Source organism: Polypterus senegalus, chromosome 2, assembly GCF_016835505.1.
Source record: "Polypterus senegalus isolate Bchr_013 chromosome 2, ASM1683550v1, whole genome shotgun sequence".
In the NCBI taxonomy this organism is placed as follows: domain Eukaryota; kingdom Metazoa; phylum Chordata; class Cladistia; order Polypteriformes; family Polypteridae; genus Polypterus; species Polypterus senegalus.
In genome coordinates, this window is record NC_053155.1 from 166,320,038 (window position 1) to 166,339,957 (window position 19,920).

The window sequence follows — 19,920 nt, forward strand, 5'->3', positions numbered from 1 at the left end:
CTTTTTCCTCTCACGATATCTAAAAACAGATGCATGTCTTCCATATGTGAAAAAAGGATGATGAAGGGTCTAATGACATATTCCCTCTCCTCTTCTTCTGGAAATTTAGATAGCAAATCAAATTTCTGAAGGGCCTCTATGTCATCTTTCTCCATTGACAGTAATGAAGGGAGTGAGACCTTCCCCCTGAACACATTTTGGTTCTCAGCACACCACTTCTCTGCCTCAGTGAGAGGCTGAAGGATTCCGTGTTGCTGTAATAGGTTTTATTAAAAAAAAAAAGAAAATAAAGCTTATAGCCTTTTCCTCAAGAAGGAAAAAAGAATTAAAACAATATTCTTAAAAATAGGATGTGTCAGTAATGAACAAAACATTCCATTCAAACATTTGAAATGAAACACAAAACACATGGATTCACTATATATAATTGTACATCTCTTTATCTCTTTAGAATGACATGCTGGCTTTGAGGAAGTGCTGGTGTAGAATGTTGCTTGAGAATTGAAGCACCAAGAGGTAAATAAAATTTAAATATCCTTTAATAACTTTGATTCAGTTCTGCGGTAATGTGGCAATTATGCTTAGCCATGTTTTAAATCAAAGACAAATATTCAAAATGTTTACCATTATAAATTTAGTGCTTCTTTTTGAAATCACTGAAGTAACTGATCACATCAGACTGAGCAAGGAAAAGACATTCTAATTGAAGGTCAAGAACCAAACAGAAAATTAGAAGGTACAGAAATAATGTACAGCCAGGTCAGCATAATTTTTTGTGCTTATTCTTTTGTTTCTTTTATAACATTTCCTTAGGTAAATATTATTTTTTCTATTTTCAGGTTTAGACTGTATTGAGCCATTAATGAAAAGACAGAAGATGAGTAAATACTTGCACTACATCTGAGGTGAAAAAAATGTCTTGCTATTATATAGCACTGCGTTAATACGGGTTTTCAAATCTTCTTCTTTTAGAAGAACCACCAGCCTCCCTTCTCCAACATTCAGCACAGGACACCGATAAGCAGGTACAGACACATCATTTTGTAAACTTCTATAAGAAAGATGAATTACATTTTGTTGATGCAGGCTTACAATACCTATTGTATAATGAATAAAATGTATAAAAGGCTTTTAATGCTTGTCTCAGATGCATACTGTTAGGAGTCAAAGTCCAAAAGACTAAAAGCCTGTTTTACGTCTTCTGACACAGAAATACAACTCTTAAAGGCCTTAGAAAATTTGAAATGCATTTTGTACTGTGTTAGTAGTAGTAGTGTATTATAAAAAACATTAAAGACTTGTAGAATATGTGATCAAAATCAGTAATGGTAATATTGTATAACAAATTAAGAATATAGTGTACATTATTTTTTTCTTTCCTTTTTCTTACATTCCTTGTAAATGTGGTGGAAAAGGCTATAAGCTTTATGATGACCATTGTGGAATATGACCCGGACACAGACAGGCAGACACGTTGTAATCACCCCACACACATTAATTGAGGGTTTCCATATTTCACAGTCAGCTCACAAGCCCCATTACCCCACAGTCCAGGCCAATCCCATAATGCCTTCTCTCTCTGTCTCTTCAGACCGCCTCCTTCTCTCCTCCAGAGACCTCGTCCTTCTTCTACCCGACTCAAGTCCAACTCTGAAGGGAGGCGGCCCCTTTAAATAAGCACCCGGATGTGCTCCAGGTGTGTTCCTGGCAATCTTCCACCAACACGCCCCAGTGTGGCGGAAGTGCCGGCTGTCTCCCCGGAAGCACTCCGGGTGTCCCTTTTCCTCTTCCCCCCAGCCTTTCCTGGTGTGGCGGAAGTGCTGAAGTCCAGGGTCCTCCAGGTATTGGGGTCCCCCTGGCGGTGACCACGGGCCTCTACTGTGTCAAGCTTCCCAGCTCTTTACTCACGGTCACCCCTCAAGGTCTGGAGGAGGCACAAGCTCTCCTCCGGTCTTCTCGGGCATCCCGGCTGGGTACCACCCCCATCCAGGTACCACACCATTTAAAGAATTTTCTTTTCTTTCATCGAAGGTATTACAGCAACACGGAATCCTTCTACATCCTACCAAGGCAGAGAAGTGGTGTGCTGAGAACCAACTTGTGTTCAGGTAGCAAGTCTCACTCCCTTCATTACTGTCAATAAAGAAAAACGACATAGGTGCCCTTCAGAAATGTGATCTGCTACAGTATCTGAATTTCCAGAAGAAGAGGAGAGGAAATATGTCCTTACACGCTTCATCATCCTTTTTTCACATATGGAGGACATGCATCTATTTTTAGATAACGTGAGAGGAAAAAGATAAATCACTGTGTTTTGTGAGAAAACGTAACATAAACATACATGCCCCTAATTGTTCAGTTACAACCTGCAATTCTTGTTTTATATCACAAAACTGCAAGAATAACCAAACATTACATAAAAGATAAAATCGAAATACCCATACATACATATTTATATTCATGAAACTTAAAATACTCACACCTATCTTTATGTATAATATACTACCGTTTGTTTGTCTGTCCAGGATTTTAAATTACCTGTAGCTCGCAAACCGTTTGACCTATTGACCTGAAATATGGTACACATATACTACGTGAAGTTTACTATCCGCTTTCGAGATGATGATTGACCTCCAAGGTTATTCCTCTTTTTATTTTTATTTTATTTTATTGTAGAATTAACTCTTGGAAGCAGCCAGCAGGGCGGCCATCTCATCCCTACCACCTTTGCTGTCACTTCCCCTACCTCTTCATATCTTAAATCATTCTTGAGGCAGATTAAAGACTTAAGTGCCAGCTTAAGTGAAAAATTAAGGAAAATGTACTAAGTAATTGCAACACAAATACTGACTTAATCAGTTTTAAAGTGAAAAGATGACAACGAAAGAAGAGAAGAAGCGTGCTGCTATGGTGGAGAAAAGAAGAGCTGCTAAAGAAGTAGCAAGAGCATCAACCTCTGAGCAAAAAAATGCTAAACGTACAGAGAAAGAGTATGAAAATTATGAATGCTCAAGACAAGTGTATTCACTGCACGTTATTGTACAGTGCACCGTTACCGGTAAATACATATTTATAATCATGAATGTACATGAACCAACATATAAAAAACGTAATGTCAACCTCTTGCAGGGTCAAATCACAGTGAGAAGAAATAAGACTTTAATGATGACTTAAAAATGGCCTGTGTTGGAGCAGACCTAATATAATAAGGCAAGCCATTCCAGAGAGAAGGAGCAGCCTGATTCCTCCTTTGCTTCAGCTTTGACCTCAGCACAACAAAGAGCATCTGGCTAGCAGGCTGCAGTGCTCTTGGCACATACAAGTGAAGAGGTTCTGAGAGGCAAGATGTGGCTGTTTCACTCAACCATTTGAAAGCAAGCAATATAATTTTAAAATCAATTCTGAAGTGAACCAGAAGCCAATGAAGCAAGGTCAGTATTGGTGAAATATAGCCATGCTTACGAGAACCTTCAATAAGTGAGCAGCAATGTTGTGGACTAGTTGTAGGCATTGCAACAAGACCTGATCAACACCTACCTATAAAGAACTGCAATAGTCCAAATGAGATGTTATAAAAACTTGCATGGCCTATACAATATCACTGAAAGAAAGAAAACCCTTTACCTTAACGTCTCAGCTGGAAAAAGCTTCATTTAACCTCACAATTTATCTGTTTATTGAGTTTGAATGAGCTGTCAAAGATGATGCCTGGGCTCCTAAATGAAGCTTTATGCTACGTATATAGCAAGGGTTCCAAGAGCAGCATCAAAGATGCTCAAAACTTCTGAACATTTGGACACCACAGTCTCAGTTTTATTATCAAGAAAATTCATTGCCATCCAGGTTTTAATATCATTCAAGCATGCATGGTGGATCTGTATTGTCTCACTTTGATTTCAGTGGCAAATAGATTTGAGTGTCATCAGCATAGCAGTGAAAGTAGAAGCCATACTTGTTAACAATGGAGCCTAAAGGTAACATGCATATCAAAAAGAGAACTGGTCCAAGGATGGAACCTTGCAAGTAAGAGGAGCTACAGAGGATGATAACTCACCCAAATGAATAGAAAAGCTGCTATTGCTTTGATAAGATTTAAACCATTTTAGGGCATTACTTTGGATGTCTACAAACTGTTCAAGGTGGGATATAAGAATTGTAAGATCCACAGTATCAAAAGCTGAGGCAAGATCTAGCAGTTGTGAACTTTGACCCGGACACACACAGATGGACAACATAGCTCCACCACACACTGTTTATTTACAATAATATTTACAAATTGAACGTGCACCACAAACCCCAGTGCCTTCTGCACCGATTACCCAAAGTCCAGGGCTCACAGTTCCTGTGCCTTTCTTTCCTGGCCGCCTCCAGTCCTCTCTCCAGCTCCGTCCACTTCCACCCGACATCCACTGCTGACTAAGGGGGGCGGCCCCTTTTATAGGAACCCGGATGGGCTCCAGTTGCTTCCCAGCAATCTCCCGCGGACACACCCCCATGTGGCGGAAGTTCCGGCTGCGCACCCGGCACTTCCGGGTGTGGCGGAAGTGCCGGGCTCCTGGGATAAAGGGCTGGGCTTCCAAGCCCTTTACCCGAGGCCCCCAACATAACCAGGACGGACGCCCCCTCTCGGTCTGGAGGAGGCACAAGCCCTCCTCTGGTCCTCCTGGGCGTCCCGGCCGGGCTCCATCCCCGGCCGGGGACCACACAGTAAAAGAATGACAGAATCTCCAGCATTAGTAGTTAGGAGGAGGTCATTGTAAACCTTTAACAAGGCTATTTCAGTGCTGTAAGAAAATCTGTATCTGGATTGGAATTTTTCCAGAATACAATTTTCATCCAGAAAAGTTTGAGTTAGAACAACTTTTTCTAAGACTTTAGATGAAAAGGCAGTTCAGAAGTTGGCCTGAAATTTGACACATTAGTGTGTCCAGATTTTGCTTTTTAATAAATTTCTGCACCACAGCATGCACAACCAGAAGTGAAGCTAGTTTTTATTAAAGTAACAACACTTGGTCCAACAGAATAAAAAAAAACCTTAACTAATTGAGAGGGGACACTGTCCTGGGGCAATTTGTAGCATTCAGGCATTGTACCAAATTAGACAACAGAGACGATGATACAGGCTCAAAGTGGTCAAAGAGAGCTGAACACACTATGGGAATATGTATCCTGAGCAGGCTGTTTGACCAATGACCTAATAACTGTAATCTTATTTACAAAAAATTATATCTCCTTTGAAGAGTAAGTTGTGGTGTGCGAGAAATGACAAATTCCTAACACAAGAAATTGTATGTGGTGATTAAAGGATTTAAAATCACTAAAAAACTGATTTGTAATTATTGCATCTACCGAAACAAAACATGTTTAAAGTTAACTTTAAAATCTGAATCAGTGTGTTAGTTCAGTTCCAAAATAAATGAAAAATAGCTCATGGAAATAAGGCACAGAGGGTGCAACTTTCAGTCATGCAAATTTTTACAGTTCTTTAGAAAAACAAACGATAATATCTATTAAGCAATTTAAGAGATTTGCCTCACTTTTTTGACAAGTACATACTTATAAGTTAGGGTCCCAGAGAGAACAATTATGCGTTAAAATAAAAAAACAGGAAACATTTGAAAGTTTAATAACTCCACTTGAAATTTATCAACATTATAACTGCAGCAAAGAACAAAATTAATAAAACACAAGTCAACACAGACAATGGAAATGAAGATCCCCATGTACTGTAGTAAGCTGGATAATTTCAAACACTGTTCAATACAAACAATTTTAAATGTTTCTTTTAAAGAGAACTTGAAAGTTTAGACCTTCATTTGCATGCCTGTTGATCATCATTTATTTTGTAACATAATAAATTAATGTCATTAATTGAACTTTCCCTTTTATTGAACGGGATTCCAGAAATAATGTAAAAATAATTGTAAATATTTTGAATGATAGAATTCACTATAATTGCAGTTAGGGAACCACATTCATATTTAGTATGGTGCTTCCTTAATCTGCGGTGGGCTGGCGCCCTGCCCGGGGTTTGTTTCCTGTCTTGCGCCCTGTGTTGGATGGGATTTGCTCCAGCAAACCCCTGTGACCCTGTATTTAGGATGTAGCGGGTTGGAAAATGGATGGATGGATGTTTCCTTAATCTAAAAATAGGTCATGTCCTCTTTCTAAACTATCCATCCATCCATTTTCCAACCCACTACATCCTAACTACAAGGTCACAGGGGTCTGCTGAAGCCAATCCCAGCCAACACAGGGCACAAGGCAGGAAAAAAATCCCGGGGAGGGTGCCAGCCCACTACAGGGTATACACACACACTAGGTACAATTTCGGATTGCCAATGCACCTAACCTGCATGTCTTTGGACTGTGGGAGGAAACCGGACCACCCGGAGGAAACCCACACGGACACAGGGAGAACATGCAAACTCCACCTAAGGAGGACCCAGGAAGTGAACCCAGGTCTCCTTACTGCAAGACAGCAGCGCTACCACTGCGCCACCGTGCCATTGTCAAAGCAACACGTTTAGCTGGTGGTTTAAACAGATAACTATAGAATTTAAATTGTAGGTTTAGCAATAATTGTCTTTAGAGAAATGTTAAAAGCAATAAATGAAGAATAATAATACAGCCATATTTTTGCTTATTTTCTGAAATGCCACTGCTCAAAAGTGTATTTTTCTTAGACAGTCTTGTAAACAGATGTTTCTATAACATGACATTCTCAAATTGTGAAACTGAGGACCTAAATACTTTGCTGTCCTCAGTCCTCTCTCCAGGTCTCAATGTACTCAAATTAAAAAAACTGTCTAGATCCAATGTACTAATTCCCTTCATAATTTTAAAGACTTTAATCATGTATCCTCTTAATCTTCTTTTGTTTAAACTGAAAAGGCTCAGCATTTTCAATATTTCTTTCTCTGGACTTTTTACAGCGCTAATATGTCCTTTTTTGTAGCATGGAGAAAAAAACTTTACAAAGTACTCCAGATGAGGCTTCACCAGTGCATTATAAAGCTTGAACATTACCTCTTTGGATTTGTACTTCACACATCATGCTATATATCCCAACATTCTGTTAGCCTTCTTAATGGCTTCTTCTGAACACTGTCTGGTAATTGATAGCGTAGAGTCCACTACGACTCCTAAATCCTCCTCAAAAGATGTACTCTTGATGTTCAGACCTCCTTTTGTATATTCATACCAAACACTTTTATTTCCTATGTGTAATACCTTACATTTACTGACATTAAATTTCATCTGTCTTAAATCTGCTGAATCCTATATGCTGTCCAAATCCTTCTGTAATGATTTAATAGATTCCAAATTATCTGCCAATCCATCTATCTTGGTATCATCTACAAACTTAACCAACTTGTTACTTATATTCCTATTCAAATATATTATATATATATATATATATATATATATATATATATATATATATATATTATATATATTGTGGAAGTCGACCCGGACACAGACAGGCGGACATGTTGTTTAAAACACCACACGTTTATTTACACTATACTATTTACAAAGACTGGTCACTAAAACCCCAGCCAATGGTCACTCAGACCTCAGTCACGTGCACAAACCCCAAAACAGTCACAGTCCTGGCCACAATGCCTTGTCTTCGGGCTGCCTCCACAGCTCCTCTTGCCTCGTCCTCCTTCCACCCGACTCTAGCCTCGAATGAATGGAGACGGTCCCTTTTATACAGTTCCCGGATGAGCACCAGGTGTTCCCGGCATTCCTCCTCTGGCCACGCCCCAGCGTGGCGGAAGTGCCGGCTGTCCTCCCGGCTGCTCTCCGGGCCCCGTCATAAATCTTCCCCCCAGCACTTCCGCCACACCAGTAACAGGTCCCCAAGGCATTGGGGCGCCTCCTGGCGGTAACCACGGGCCCCTACAGGGTTGGGCTTCCATGCCCTGTACCCGTGGCCCCTAAAGCAACCCGGAAGGCAACCCCCACGTGATCCAGGGTGGGTGCAGACCCACATCCGGTCCTTCATATCGTCCCGGCCGGGTCATGGCCCCTGGCATCCCTGACTATATATATATATAGTATATATATACCTGTATGTATATCAAAAATAGCAGCAGTAAGATCAGCCAGGTTCCTTGCACCATAACCCTACTTCCTGTGTCTGAGCCAATTTTGCACCCTTCTACAAACAACACCCTGAACTACCACTTCTTTTAGTTTGAAGCCCAACTTCTCATGTGGCACCTTACCAAATGCTTTCTGAAAGTCAAGATAAATAATATCATATGCTCCACTTTCATCATATCCTTTTTTTGCTTCTTCATAGAATTCCAGCATGTTACTAAAGCAAGATCTTCCTCTTCTAAACCCATGCTGACTGTTCAGAATAACTCCTGTCCTTGCAATGTGCTCCTCAATCTTCTCCTTAATAATTCCTTCCATTAATGTTCCTGTGATGCATGTTAAGCTTACTGGCCTATAGTTGCTTGTATCTGCCCGGTTACCCTTTTTATATTCTATATATATATATTTGCCATTTTCCAGTCCTTCGGAATCCCCCCAGTGCACAGTGACTTTCTAAAATTATGTGTTTAGTACTAGGGTGTTGTACCATGTTAGCCATTATGAATGTAGTGAGAAGTCAAGCAATATGACACCTTTTACTGGCTAACTAAAAAGATTACAATATGCAAGCTTTCAAAGCAACTCAGGCCTCTTCTTCAGGCAAGATGTAATACAGAAACTGGAGTTCCCTGTGTTTATATACAGTAACAACATTGGTAAAACTTTAAGTGAGACATCTTAAATGTAAAAAATTAATAGACCTCTTCAGGCTAAGATTCATTTAACAAGCTAGAAGAACAATGTATGGTCAAGATCTTTGGATAAGATAACTGTGGATGAAAAAATCTTTGTACGGATTTGGCATTGTCAAAAATTGGAATGCAGCATCCTACTGAGTGGCATGAAAATTAAATTTAATTTGAGGTCTCTAATTCATAAAAAAAAAATTGTGCTTAGTGTATTTGTGCCCTCAAAACTCAACTGAACCTGATGAACTTTTGAATTACCCAAAGCAAAAGAAATCTATAAGAAAATCCATTAATTACAGTGCTGTATAGTGTTAGTGCTTATCATAGCAGCACTGGGTTCAAAACACAAGCAATCAGCACTAAATAGAATCCCAGCCTATCACAGACTATAAACACACATACAGTATACTCTCATCTGAAGTAGGATTGTCAATCAAAATAACATAAGGAAGACAGACGTTTTGAGGTAAGTTAGTAATACTCACTTATCACAGCACCAGAGAGTGGCAATGTGTTGCATATTGATAACCACATGCAAATCAGAATTTTACTGTATTCTGCACGTGACAGACAATATTAACCATATGTACATCACTTTGGAAAACAGGCAAAAACTGAAGTACTTATATGTGAAGAAATGCTACCAGGATTTGAACTCATGTACTTTAAGATGTGAGATATCACAGTTAGTCAATGTTGGAACTTATTATTAAATCCTTTATTTAGATTATACTTTTTAAAGATATGTTACGAGTAAAGCCAGAAATTGTATAAACCTAGCATTACATGGGTAAAGCTCACATTATCCAAAAGGTGTGGATAAACCAAGCATCACCCAGGTAAAGCTTGCATTATTCAAAGATATTACCTGGGTTAAGTTAGAAACTCATATGTTAATCCAGCTTTATCCAGGTAATGTTAAGTTTATCCAATTTTTTATACCTGTAACAGATAAACCAGATGCTATAAGACCTATTGATTCATGTTGCAATACTTTTACTTGAGTAAACATCAATCTAAAATGTTGTTTGTGCTTAATTTATAAAATTTGTTGATTTATTTTGTAAGAATAAATTGAAGGGATTGAAGTTTTATCTATTTGTCTATTAAAAGCAATATTCTAAGTTGTCTTACCTATGAAATATTTGACATGAGAACATATTTATTCCAAATGTGAATATTTTAAATGTCACAATACCAAAAATACAAATTATAAATTATTTAAAATATAATAAATGAAAAATGAATTGAGGAACTTTTATATTGGCACGCAAAGCAGATGGTTGAGGAGGACACTGGATGTACTTATGCTTTCAAGACAAGTGAAAACCAGAGCCAGCCAAGGGTGAAGCTGAAGGGCTTGATGGTCGACACAGGAGCAACACAACATATCATTACAGACTTCAAAAAGTTTAAGAAATTTGATGAAAAGTTCCAGCAAGGGAGGCACACTATGGAGTTGGCTGATTGGAACCAGGGCCAGAGGAGTTATGCAACAGAGAGGAGAGATGGAGGTGGAGCTGATCGACAGCAGAGGACGACAGTGTAAAGTGACACTTAGAGGCATGCTGTGCATTTCCTTATACCTGCAGGACATTTTCTCTGTGAAAGCAACGACAGCCAGCAGAGCCAGAGTGATCTTCCAGCATGACAGAGATGTAATTCAGCTCAAAGATGATAATTTATTTGACATCAAAGAGTATAACAGACTGTACTTTTTGAACACGGTATGTGATGAAGCCAATGACAATTGTATGAGTTGTTAGGATGTGCAGCTGTGGCATGAAATTCTTGGCCATTGTAATTATGATGATATATTGAAGCTACATTTGTTAATGGGTTCAAAATCAATAATTCTAGTCTGTCATGTGAAGTGTGAATTGAGGGAAAATTTAACCAGATTAGAAACAGATTCCCTGACAAAAGAGCCAGAGAAGTATTGAATTAGTTCACATAGATTTGGCAGGCCCAATTGACCCAGTACCAAGTGAGATATAAATATGTGATGATATTCACTGATGACTTTTCAAGTGTAATACCTATCTATATTTTGTAGGATAAATATGGCACTGTGGTAGCTTTGGAGAATTTTATTGCTGACTAGACATTAAGCCCGTTACAATAACGGGCGCTAGAACAGTAGTGCATAAACATTAGTAGGAACAGTTTATATTAAATGGCATGGGACTTTGACCTCATTCTGCTTGTTGTCTTAATTTTTTTTTGTCAAAAATATTTTTGCAAGAAGCCCAAAGTAAAATAATAATAAAAATAAAATAAAAACGCATATGACAATACAGTAAGTAAAATTAATATTGCCTTAGTGTAAAACTTTGTAACAATCTGTAATACACAATATACATCTGGAAAACTTCTAACTCTTGATAATGCAACATATAACTGACCGTGGCTGAATACTGGTTCTGGCAAGTAAATGCCAACTTTTTCTAAGGTTTGCTCTTCTGAGTCTTTTTCTTCTAGCGTTTTTCTGACGCTCATTTTCTTTTTCTTCAATCGATCTATTTGCTCGTATTTTTCTTTGTCTTTCAGCCTTTCTTTTGTTGATGTTTACTTGTTGAGATGACCGTTCTTCCAGGAGATGTTGCTTATATAGGATTTGATTGTCTGTGTCTTTTGTCCTACTTGACGTGTCTTTTTTTTGAGTGGCATGTTGTTAGTAGATACATTCGTAATATTTTCTCTTACAGTAATACTGTCTTGTATGTGGCTGTAATATGCGTCACTGTATTGTGTGCCTTTAATTTTTTCTCACAGTAATACTGGTTTGTATTTCCGGAAAATGCCTGTAATTTTCTCTGACAGTAATACTGGCTTTGATGTCTGTAATATGACTTTAATTTTCTGTCACAACAGTGGGGAATCAGCATAGTGTCCCCAGCAACTGATGTAATGTGTGGCATACAGCTGATAATCGTGCCTGTGGTGCCTCCCCAGCAAGTACTGTGCATTTCCCCAGCAAGTATTTTAATCTGTGGTGGTGTGCAGCTGATTATTGTATGTGTGGCGTCTCCCCAGCAACGGATTTTATGTGTGTGGTCGCGACTACCCAATCAGCACTCTTTCCAGCAATGATGTCCTTTATTTGCTTATCATGCGCGGCCACGGCTAGGCCATTCACTGTGTGCCCAGCTTCCAGTGTGTGTGCGTCCACGGTGCCGTGCGCATGGGCGGGGCACGGTGTGATGTGCGGTGCGGCCCATGCGCATGCACACTTCACCAGAAAACACCCACACACGGACACCTGGACACACACAGGGGTTTTATTAAAGAGGATAGTACACCTTATGGGAAAATCAAATGTCAGACAATTTTACAGAATTCATGTGGGAAGGCTTTAAATCACTGCTGACTAAAAATGGTATTAAGCATGAGACCTCTGCACTATATTCACCTCGCCAGAATGGTACTACAGAATGACATTAGAGAACATTATTTGATATGGCCAAGTGCATGCTCATCGAGTGTAACCTCCTCAAAAAGCTATGGGTGTATGCTGTACAAACATGCAGTCACACCAAACCGACACCATACTATCAGTTTATAGGGAAAAAGCCTAATGTTTTTGGGATGCAGTTTGCTATGCACATAAACAACACAAAAATAAGTTAGACCACTAGGTGTGAGAAAAATATCTTTGTTGGCTATGACAAATATAGCACAGCCTAGATAGCCTACTATGCAGATACTGACAGGGCCCTAAGGCACAGACTAGTGAAGTTTGTTGAGAAGAGTAGAACACACAGACTGAACAAGTATGGATTGATGTCAGCGCTGATTATGAGTAATGTGGAACAAACATTTACAGAAGCCACAAATTCCAATCAATCCAACAAGTGGAACAATGAAATGAAGGAAGAAATGTACTCATTGAAAGAAAACAAGACTTTCACATTAACCACCTTACCTGAGGGTAAAAATGCATTGGGGGGTCAATTGGTGTATGCTATTAAGAACAATCCTGATGGTTTTGAGACATGCAAAGTGAGGTATGTAGCTAAAGGGTATAGTCAGGTGTCAGAAGTAGATTATAAAGAGTTTTTGTTCTCCAACCACAAATATGACAAGCATGAGAGTTGTCATGCAAATAATTGAATATAATGGTATGTTGTTACACCTGATGGATGTAAAAACTCCATACTTGCATGATCAGATAGACTGTGCAGTGTACATGGAACAGCCAGAAGGATTTGATGTTGAATTTGAGAAAAGAGAAAAATTGATATGCAAAACAGAGAAGTCATTGTATGGTGTTTCCTTTAGGGCAATTTCTCCCTAGTTGGAATAAATTATTTTAAATTGCGGCGTTTTAAGTAACCAGAAACTATATAGATATAATGTAAAAGGCGCTATCCCTCCCATAGTGATACGACAGTAAAAATCACATAAGAGAAAGAATAACTTAGCTTTCTTTAATGATGATTTACGCGGCATAACAGACGAAAGGAAGCCATGACAACATTTTGTGTATAGTTTGTCATTTTCATCACAGCGCTGAAAGGATTTTCCGGACGGATGACATCATCCATCCATCGGCTTCGAAGGGTTTGACTGCTTGTCCATGTATTTATACTGTCTGCTACACATGCAGGCCCCTCTCTGGTCTCCAAACAAGGAAAGGAAAGGACTCAAGCCCATCTCCAAAATACAGGAACAGCACAATGCCTACCCTGGCAGTTGTCCCCTTCATTCTCCACACTGCTAGACTAGTGGTTTCTAAATGCAGACCCCTTGTGTGCCAAACTTAGTCTGCACATGTGAATGAATCCATAAAACAATTTCTTGCACAGAGCACAGTGACATTAAACTTACATTCGTGTTACATATGGTTTAAAACAATCAGGCAAGAATTGGACCAAAATGTTACATGATCACTTGTGTAAAAAATGTGTTCATACACAACCCAGTTGACCATAGTGTGTATGCAAAAGAAGCTGTCAGTGAAAAAGTGACACTCATTATTTGGGTTAACAATTTGATACTAACTGCAAGTAATGAATAGGCAATGAAAAATTTAAAAGAAATGCTCACGGAGAAGTTTAAAATGAAAGACCTGAGAAAACTAAAAATTTTAAGAATAAATTTTGAGCAAGGGAACGATTTTTGTAAAGATGGACCAAAAACAGGTATGTTGAGAAAATTTTAGACGTTTGACTTGACAGAATGTAAAACAAGAATGACACCTTGTGAGTAGAAGCTAGATTACAACCAGTAGTATGATAAGTCAGTTGATCCCAGAAAATTTTGAAAACTACTTGTCAGTCTGATCTATGTAATGACATGTACTAGACCGGGCTTAAGTTTTGCCATCCGTAAACTGTCACAGTACTTGTCCAAACCACGTGATCAATAGCAAAACTTGTGTTATGATGTTTAAATGGAACTGCTGACTATTCTATAAGTTATAGAAAATGTGAAGATTATTTAAAACTACAAGCCTATAGTGATGCAGATTGCCCAGCAGATGCTAGACGCAGAATGACGGGATACTGTTTCAATCTAAGCAAAATGGGGGGTTTGATTCCACAGAAAACAAAAAAGCAATCCACTGTGGCATTATCTATGTGTGATGCTGAGTATATGGCACTTAACCGCCACAGTACAATAGAATATGTATCTCATCCAGCTGTTAGGTGGAATAGATGGTGAAATTCACCATGAACCAGTGGAGAGTTTTGAGGCTATTCATGGTCTAATTGCTCTAGCAAACATGCCAGAAAGCAGAGGTATAAACATGTGAACATTAGGTACCACTTTATCTCAGCTATGCTAAATGATGGAAAATTACTCTGGAGTACCTTCCAACAGAAGAAATGGTTACTGATATTATGACAAAACCTGTAACAAAGATAAAGTTGCAAATGTTAAAAGAATATATATTTTACATGTAAATAGAGATGTCTGTTTTTGTGGAAAGTCGGGAAGACTATTGTAATAAGAATGCATAGCAATGTAAGAGCAACTGGGGTGTTAAGATATGACCAAAATGCAGTCAATTGCAAGATATGTGGCCTTATGTGATAATCACGTGATTTTGAGATTACAAAAATGGGCTGTACGGTGGTGCGCATGTGCATGTAAACGGTGTGATTTAATAAGAAGGGTGGCGTGTTCCCCAGTTGCGGAGCTTCAAGGGAGTTTTACACTAATTTTTCCCTCTGTTAGTATATTAGTAGTATAAGTTAATATTTTTTTGCCATTGCATGGGCATGTAGTCTGTGCGCCAACAAAGATTTTTGATTTTTTTAAGCAAATTCAAGTACATTTTATTTGGAAATATTTCACTTTACCAGACACTACTAAACCCCGCTCTCTCTTCAATCTGTGTCCCAAGTACTTGAAATGGTAGGTGACATCGGAAATGATGTTATTTATTTATCGTCTTTTAGCCATTTGGCATTTTCTTTTTGTTTGACTGAAGCTAAGATAATTAGTATTCAAATTGCGATATAAGAACAGCCAGGCGAATTTGCATGTGTAATACACACACAATGGGTATACATTTTTACAGACCCTGTATTGGAACAAACATTTTCTGAAAATTAATTAATCTGCTTTTGTCTTCCAGTTTATTATACCTAACAATTTATTTACATACAGTAATTGGAAAACAAAGTGGTGGTTGTAGCAGACAATACGTGCTCAAATGCTACCGAAACTTTAACATTTGATTAAAACGCGTGCTACTTATAAACCAAGAAATCGCAGCTATCCATAATCTTTCCAACTACTTGGCAGCTCACTGCCGTAATTCTTCTTTGAAATGCGATTAAGCACGCTGCTACAGTGCAGCTCCATGAGCACACCTTGATGATTTTCTTTTACCTACAGTTCCGCTTTTCCCCAGGTAAGGCGCCTTTTCTGGAGAAGGGGCCTTTCTGCGTTCACGTTTGTGAGGAGTGGAGGGTGCAGGTCAGCGATGTCGTCACTTCCTCTGAGCGTCTGTCTTTAGAAGGAACTATTAGCACTGTTAAAAGAGGAGTGCACGTAGGACAATGCAAGAAAAAAGGAATTACGATCAGTTCTAGAAAGAAAAACACGTTGACGTCTGCGCGGTTTGGATACACAATTGATTTCACACTAGTTTGTTTTGGATATATAGAAATAATCAGGTAAGGCGTCTTCGTATTATTCAATTTACAGTTGCTTTAATTTATTGGCTTAATTTGTCATTATTTTCATTTTTTGCTGCTAGGCATTTTATGGAAAAGGCGATTAACATCAAATACATGTACCTTGGGTATCATTTTTATTTCCAAGCGTGTGTTGGCAAGGCCGTGTTGGCACAGACCAACTAGATTTAATGAGACTGCGGTGTCTGGGCAGTGTTCAGTGATTTGATGAGATTAAATTTTCCCTGTAGGCACATTGTTTCGTAACGTCCAGTAAAATAGATTTTATATAAAATGTTGTTGTGAATATAAATTAATAATGTCTGTCCTCATGCGCCGCGAGTCCCACGATGACTGGAGCGGACCGTCCAGCTGTTTCGTATACACCTGCCGTCTATGTCGCGATGCAACAAAATGTAGGAGATGTCTACCATCTGGGATCAGTTTACTGCAAGTGTAGCAGTAAGCTATTTTGCAAAAACAAATATACGTAAATATCTTTCTCTGAGCCGAAAGTCCCACTGTACCCGCAAACGAGGTTGACGTTTGAGACTTCTCAAAGAAATACAAGAACGCAAAAACCGTGTTTTGAGAGATTCTGAAGAAGACGAGTTGATTCGTTAATAAGTTTTGTTTACTCTGGCTGAAAAGTGTCTAGTTAGGCGCCTACAATGCTAAACAGAAGATGCCTGCTCTTTTAGTACAGCGCAAGAGGCACGGAGGATAAGTGGGTGGTGACATCTTTAACAAGTGGGCGTGTCTTAAACAGGCGCTAATAATATATTTAGGACTTAACTAATGACTTGTTTTCAAAAATTTGTGACAGCTTTATTTGAATCACAGAATGTTAGGTCTAGGCAGAAATTGAGAATCTGAAGGGTTTTACTGGAGAAGCTAGTGAATAGTATTTAAATGAATTGAAAACGAAAATTGATATAATGGATTGGAATATATAAAAATGTATGCATTTTGCATAGTTTATTGCTGCAGTTACGTTGACAAATTGCACTAAAATCCCAAACTAGTATTTGGGGGTTGGGTGTGTTGACTTTGTATCCTGTTGTTAACGTTGAGAAGTTGCCTCTCATGCCGTCCAAACATGGTAAAACCTTTATCATTCTGACCAAATATTATAAAGAGGCCTTGCAAGACATTTTAAATGTAACATTTTTAAGAACCTATGGATTTAAATATATATTCTTTGATTAAGGTCTAACAGTGGGCACTTCCAAGAACAATGTAGTTCATTTAAGAGATATTAATTATGATCAACATGAACTGTATTACTACTCCAATGTAACCTTTTGAACAGTCAGGTTGGAACTGGTAGAAGTGACTGATGGAATTAATGAATCTGGGAATTAATCCTACGTTTCTGTTATGTAATTAGTTTAAATTTGCTAAGTTGGAAGAAGTAGAGTATTATATTTTGTAATCAAGGTCCAGAGTTGCTAGGCCTTGAAATATCAATCAGTATGCCTTGAAACCATTCCTTTTACTGTTTATTACTTTAATTGTATTAATTTGTTCATTCATATAATTTATTTTCACTTTCTAACTTATGATAAAGTGTAGCATCATAAAATCTCAGGAATTTCTGGGAATTTAAAATGAGGTACTTTTTGTTTGGAGAAGAGAAAATCTAAAGAGTTTATCCAAAATGAATTTCTTACATGCAATGTAGTCTTTTGCCAGATGATCTGCACTACTACTTGTAATCTCCAAGGATAGCCATGAGGTTCATTGAATATTCAAAAATGTAGAAGTTCTGCTATTAGAATTATTTAGATGTCTCTTATTTATGATTGATTGTTTTAAATATTTTTTTCGTGTATTTAGATAAAATAAATTAAGCCTATTAAGTTTGTGAAAAATACTTTTGAGTATTCTAGTTTTTACATAAGGATAGACTGTTTTTTTTTAAGCATGTTGAAGCTTGACTTGGTGACCATATTCAAAAGGCTTATGGTAGGCATCTTAATGTGCAGTTTGAGATCCCTATGTCGCTTGGTCTAAATTCTGAAAAATGAAATCATGTTATTTGGTAGAGTTAATTGGTGATGTTGTACTGGCCCTGTTTGAGCAAGTTTGCATATGTTTGAGAGTCCAATACATTCGTTTATTTATTTTACTTCCCTCACACATGGTTATTTTTGATAGTATTTTTACAAAAACTATATAGTCACAGGTATAGGCAGCATCCAATAATCAATAAAGAGCATAGAAGAGTCATTAGAACTACCTGTGTTAGACTGTAAAATCTTCCTAGTAATAATGCAGTATTTCTGTAAACAGTGTTAATCAACATTGTGAAACTTGCACTGACATGGGGATGTGTGCAAACTCCATGCAATTAATATTCCTCTGAACCTAGGGGAGGTGAACATAACTAAATATAGTAATAGTAGTAGTATAAATACTATGCATGTTTTAGCTGTTTATTTCATTTTTTTGTGTGTAATGTACTCAAATCAGAGATGTATTTGAGGAAAAGAAGACTGCGGATGGGAAAATGATTAACAACAAAGACAATAGGAAGCAGCAAGGATCTACACACTAATGTTACTTCATTTTTAGTGGCTCCTGGTAGCCTGTGATAATATTGTACACTCTCTAATTTACCTTCTGCTTTACTGTGGCCTGAGTGCACAATTTCTTTTACTGTTGGAATAAGGCATAAAATGGTATAACCAGACTCATTAATTTCCTCCTTGGCTTGGGTGGAGATAAGTTCTCTTATTTTGGAGTCTATTTAATTTTTAAATACTGTGCTTTTCATATAGCTAAATTTATGGGACAAATACAGTAAATACACAACTCATGTTTATATTTGCCTTAGTGTCATTCTATTTTACACATGGCCAAGTAATTTTCTGATTTTGTTCTCATATACACAAGCCCATGAAATTCATTAGAAATATACCAGGACTTGACTTCGGATCTTGCTGAGCTGTGTGCTCTGGGATTGTTGATTTCAGTTTATTCACACATATCCCGAAGTAGACTGGACTGGCTAATTTTTGCAATAGCCTGCATGTTTAAAATGGATAAATGTGTGTACAAAATATGAATCTACTGTATATCTCTGTATATTAAAAAAATCTTGGGAGGGAGACTTGGGAGACAAGACGTGATCTTCTCAGAAGACAATTTGGCGTCCCACGAGAGACATTTTAACATCCCACGAGACAAGGCAGTGAGATAACATTTCAAACAAGTTCACAGACTTCTAACCTAGCAGTTGTTGGAATGCTTTTGGCAGATACACTTCATGTGCTCCCAGCTCTTAAAACAACGACAAACAAGCAGAACATGCAGCTTGCCAGCAGCAGCTGCACAACCCCCAAACCCCCACCAATCCCCGCCCTTCACAAGGCAGGATTCTTGTTTTTTTTTTCTGACCAGCTAATTACAAACCCTTCAATTAATTCTTCTCTGTTTTTCTGATGTTATTTAAATGCGCACATCTCTCTTCATAATGTTCAGTCTTGTTCAGTTTTCGCAGATATTCACTTTGTATTTTTATTATGATCCATTGCCAATTGTAAAATTTCCGTTCTCTGAGTGTGCAAGAGAGGGGATGAGAGTTGTTTGTAGTCTGTATATAATTAGTTTTTGGGAACATTTTTTTTCCACATGTGTTGATTGAATTTTATTTACTTTGAGCTATTGTTTACATTATGCACAATACTTTTTTCTATAAAAATTGTTGCTTTATTAAAAAACTAGCAAAATACCTGCGATTCGCAGCGGAGAAGTAGTGTGTTAAAGAAGGAAAGAAAAAGAAAAGGCAAAAGGACAGCTGCTCTACAGGCTTTTAAATAATCAATGAGCAGCTCGACAAGCAGAACACACAGCTTGCCAGCAGCAGCAGCAGAAAGACAGCAGCTGATTCCGACGTCATTTCCTTAGCGTGCATTCAGCCGCCCCCCCTAAAGCAGCAGAGTTATGCATCCTGTGAGAAAGAGATTTAACCAAGCTCGGGGCCG

At 38.1% G+C, this 19,920-nt stretch overlaps 1 protein-coding gene and 1 long non-coding RNA gene across 4 annotated transcripts in view; both read left to right on the forward strand.

The window, feature by feature from the left end:
- The first annotated feature begins 649 nt into the window (after positions 1-649).
- LOC120523537 lies at positions 650-2,713 on the forward strand. Its single transcript, XR_005632643.1, has 4 exons — positions 650-759; positions 840-1,025; positions 2,032-2,108; positions 2,677-2,713. It is a non-coding gene; the product is annotated as an uncharacterized LOC120523537 (long non-coding RNA).
- A 12,236-nt stretch (positions 2,714-14,949) lies between these two features.
- Positions 14,950-19,920, forward strand: part of LOC120523536 (arfaptin-2-like) — a 178,279-nt gene continuing 173,308 nt past the window's right edge. For 2 of the 3 annotated variants that reach the window (XM_039744939.1, XM_039744938.1), the window contains exon 1: positions 15,739-15,931. Coding sequence is in view for 1 of the 3 variants with exons in the window: in XM_039744937.1 (XP_039600871.1) it covers positions 15,162-15,164 (3 nt within the window). In the remaining 2 variants the exon portion in view is untranslated. Of the gene's footprint in view, positions 15,165-15,738; positions 15,932-19,920 lie in introns of those variants that run through there. The other variant, XM_039744937.1, reaches the window with a different exon arrangement.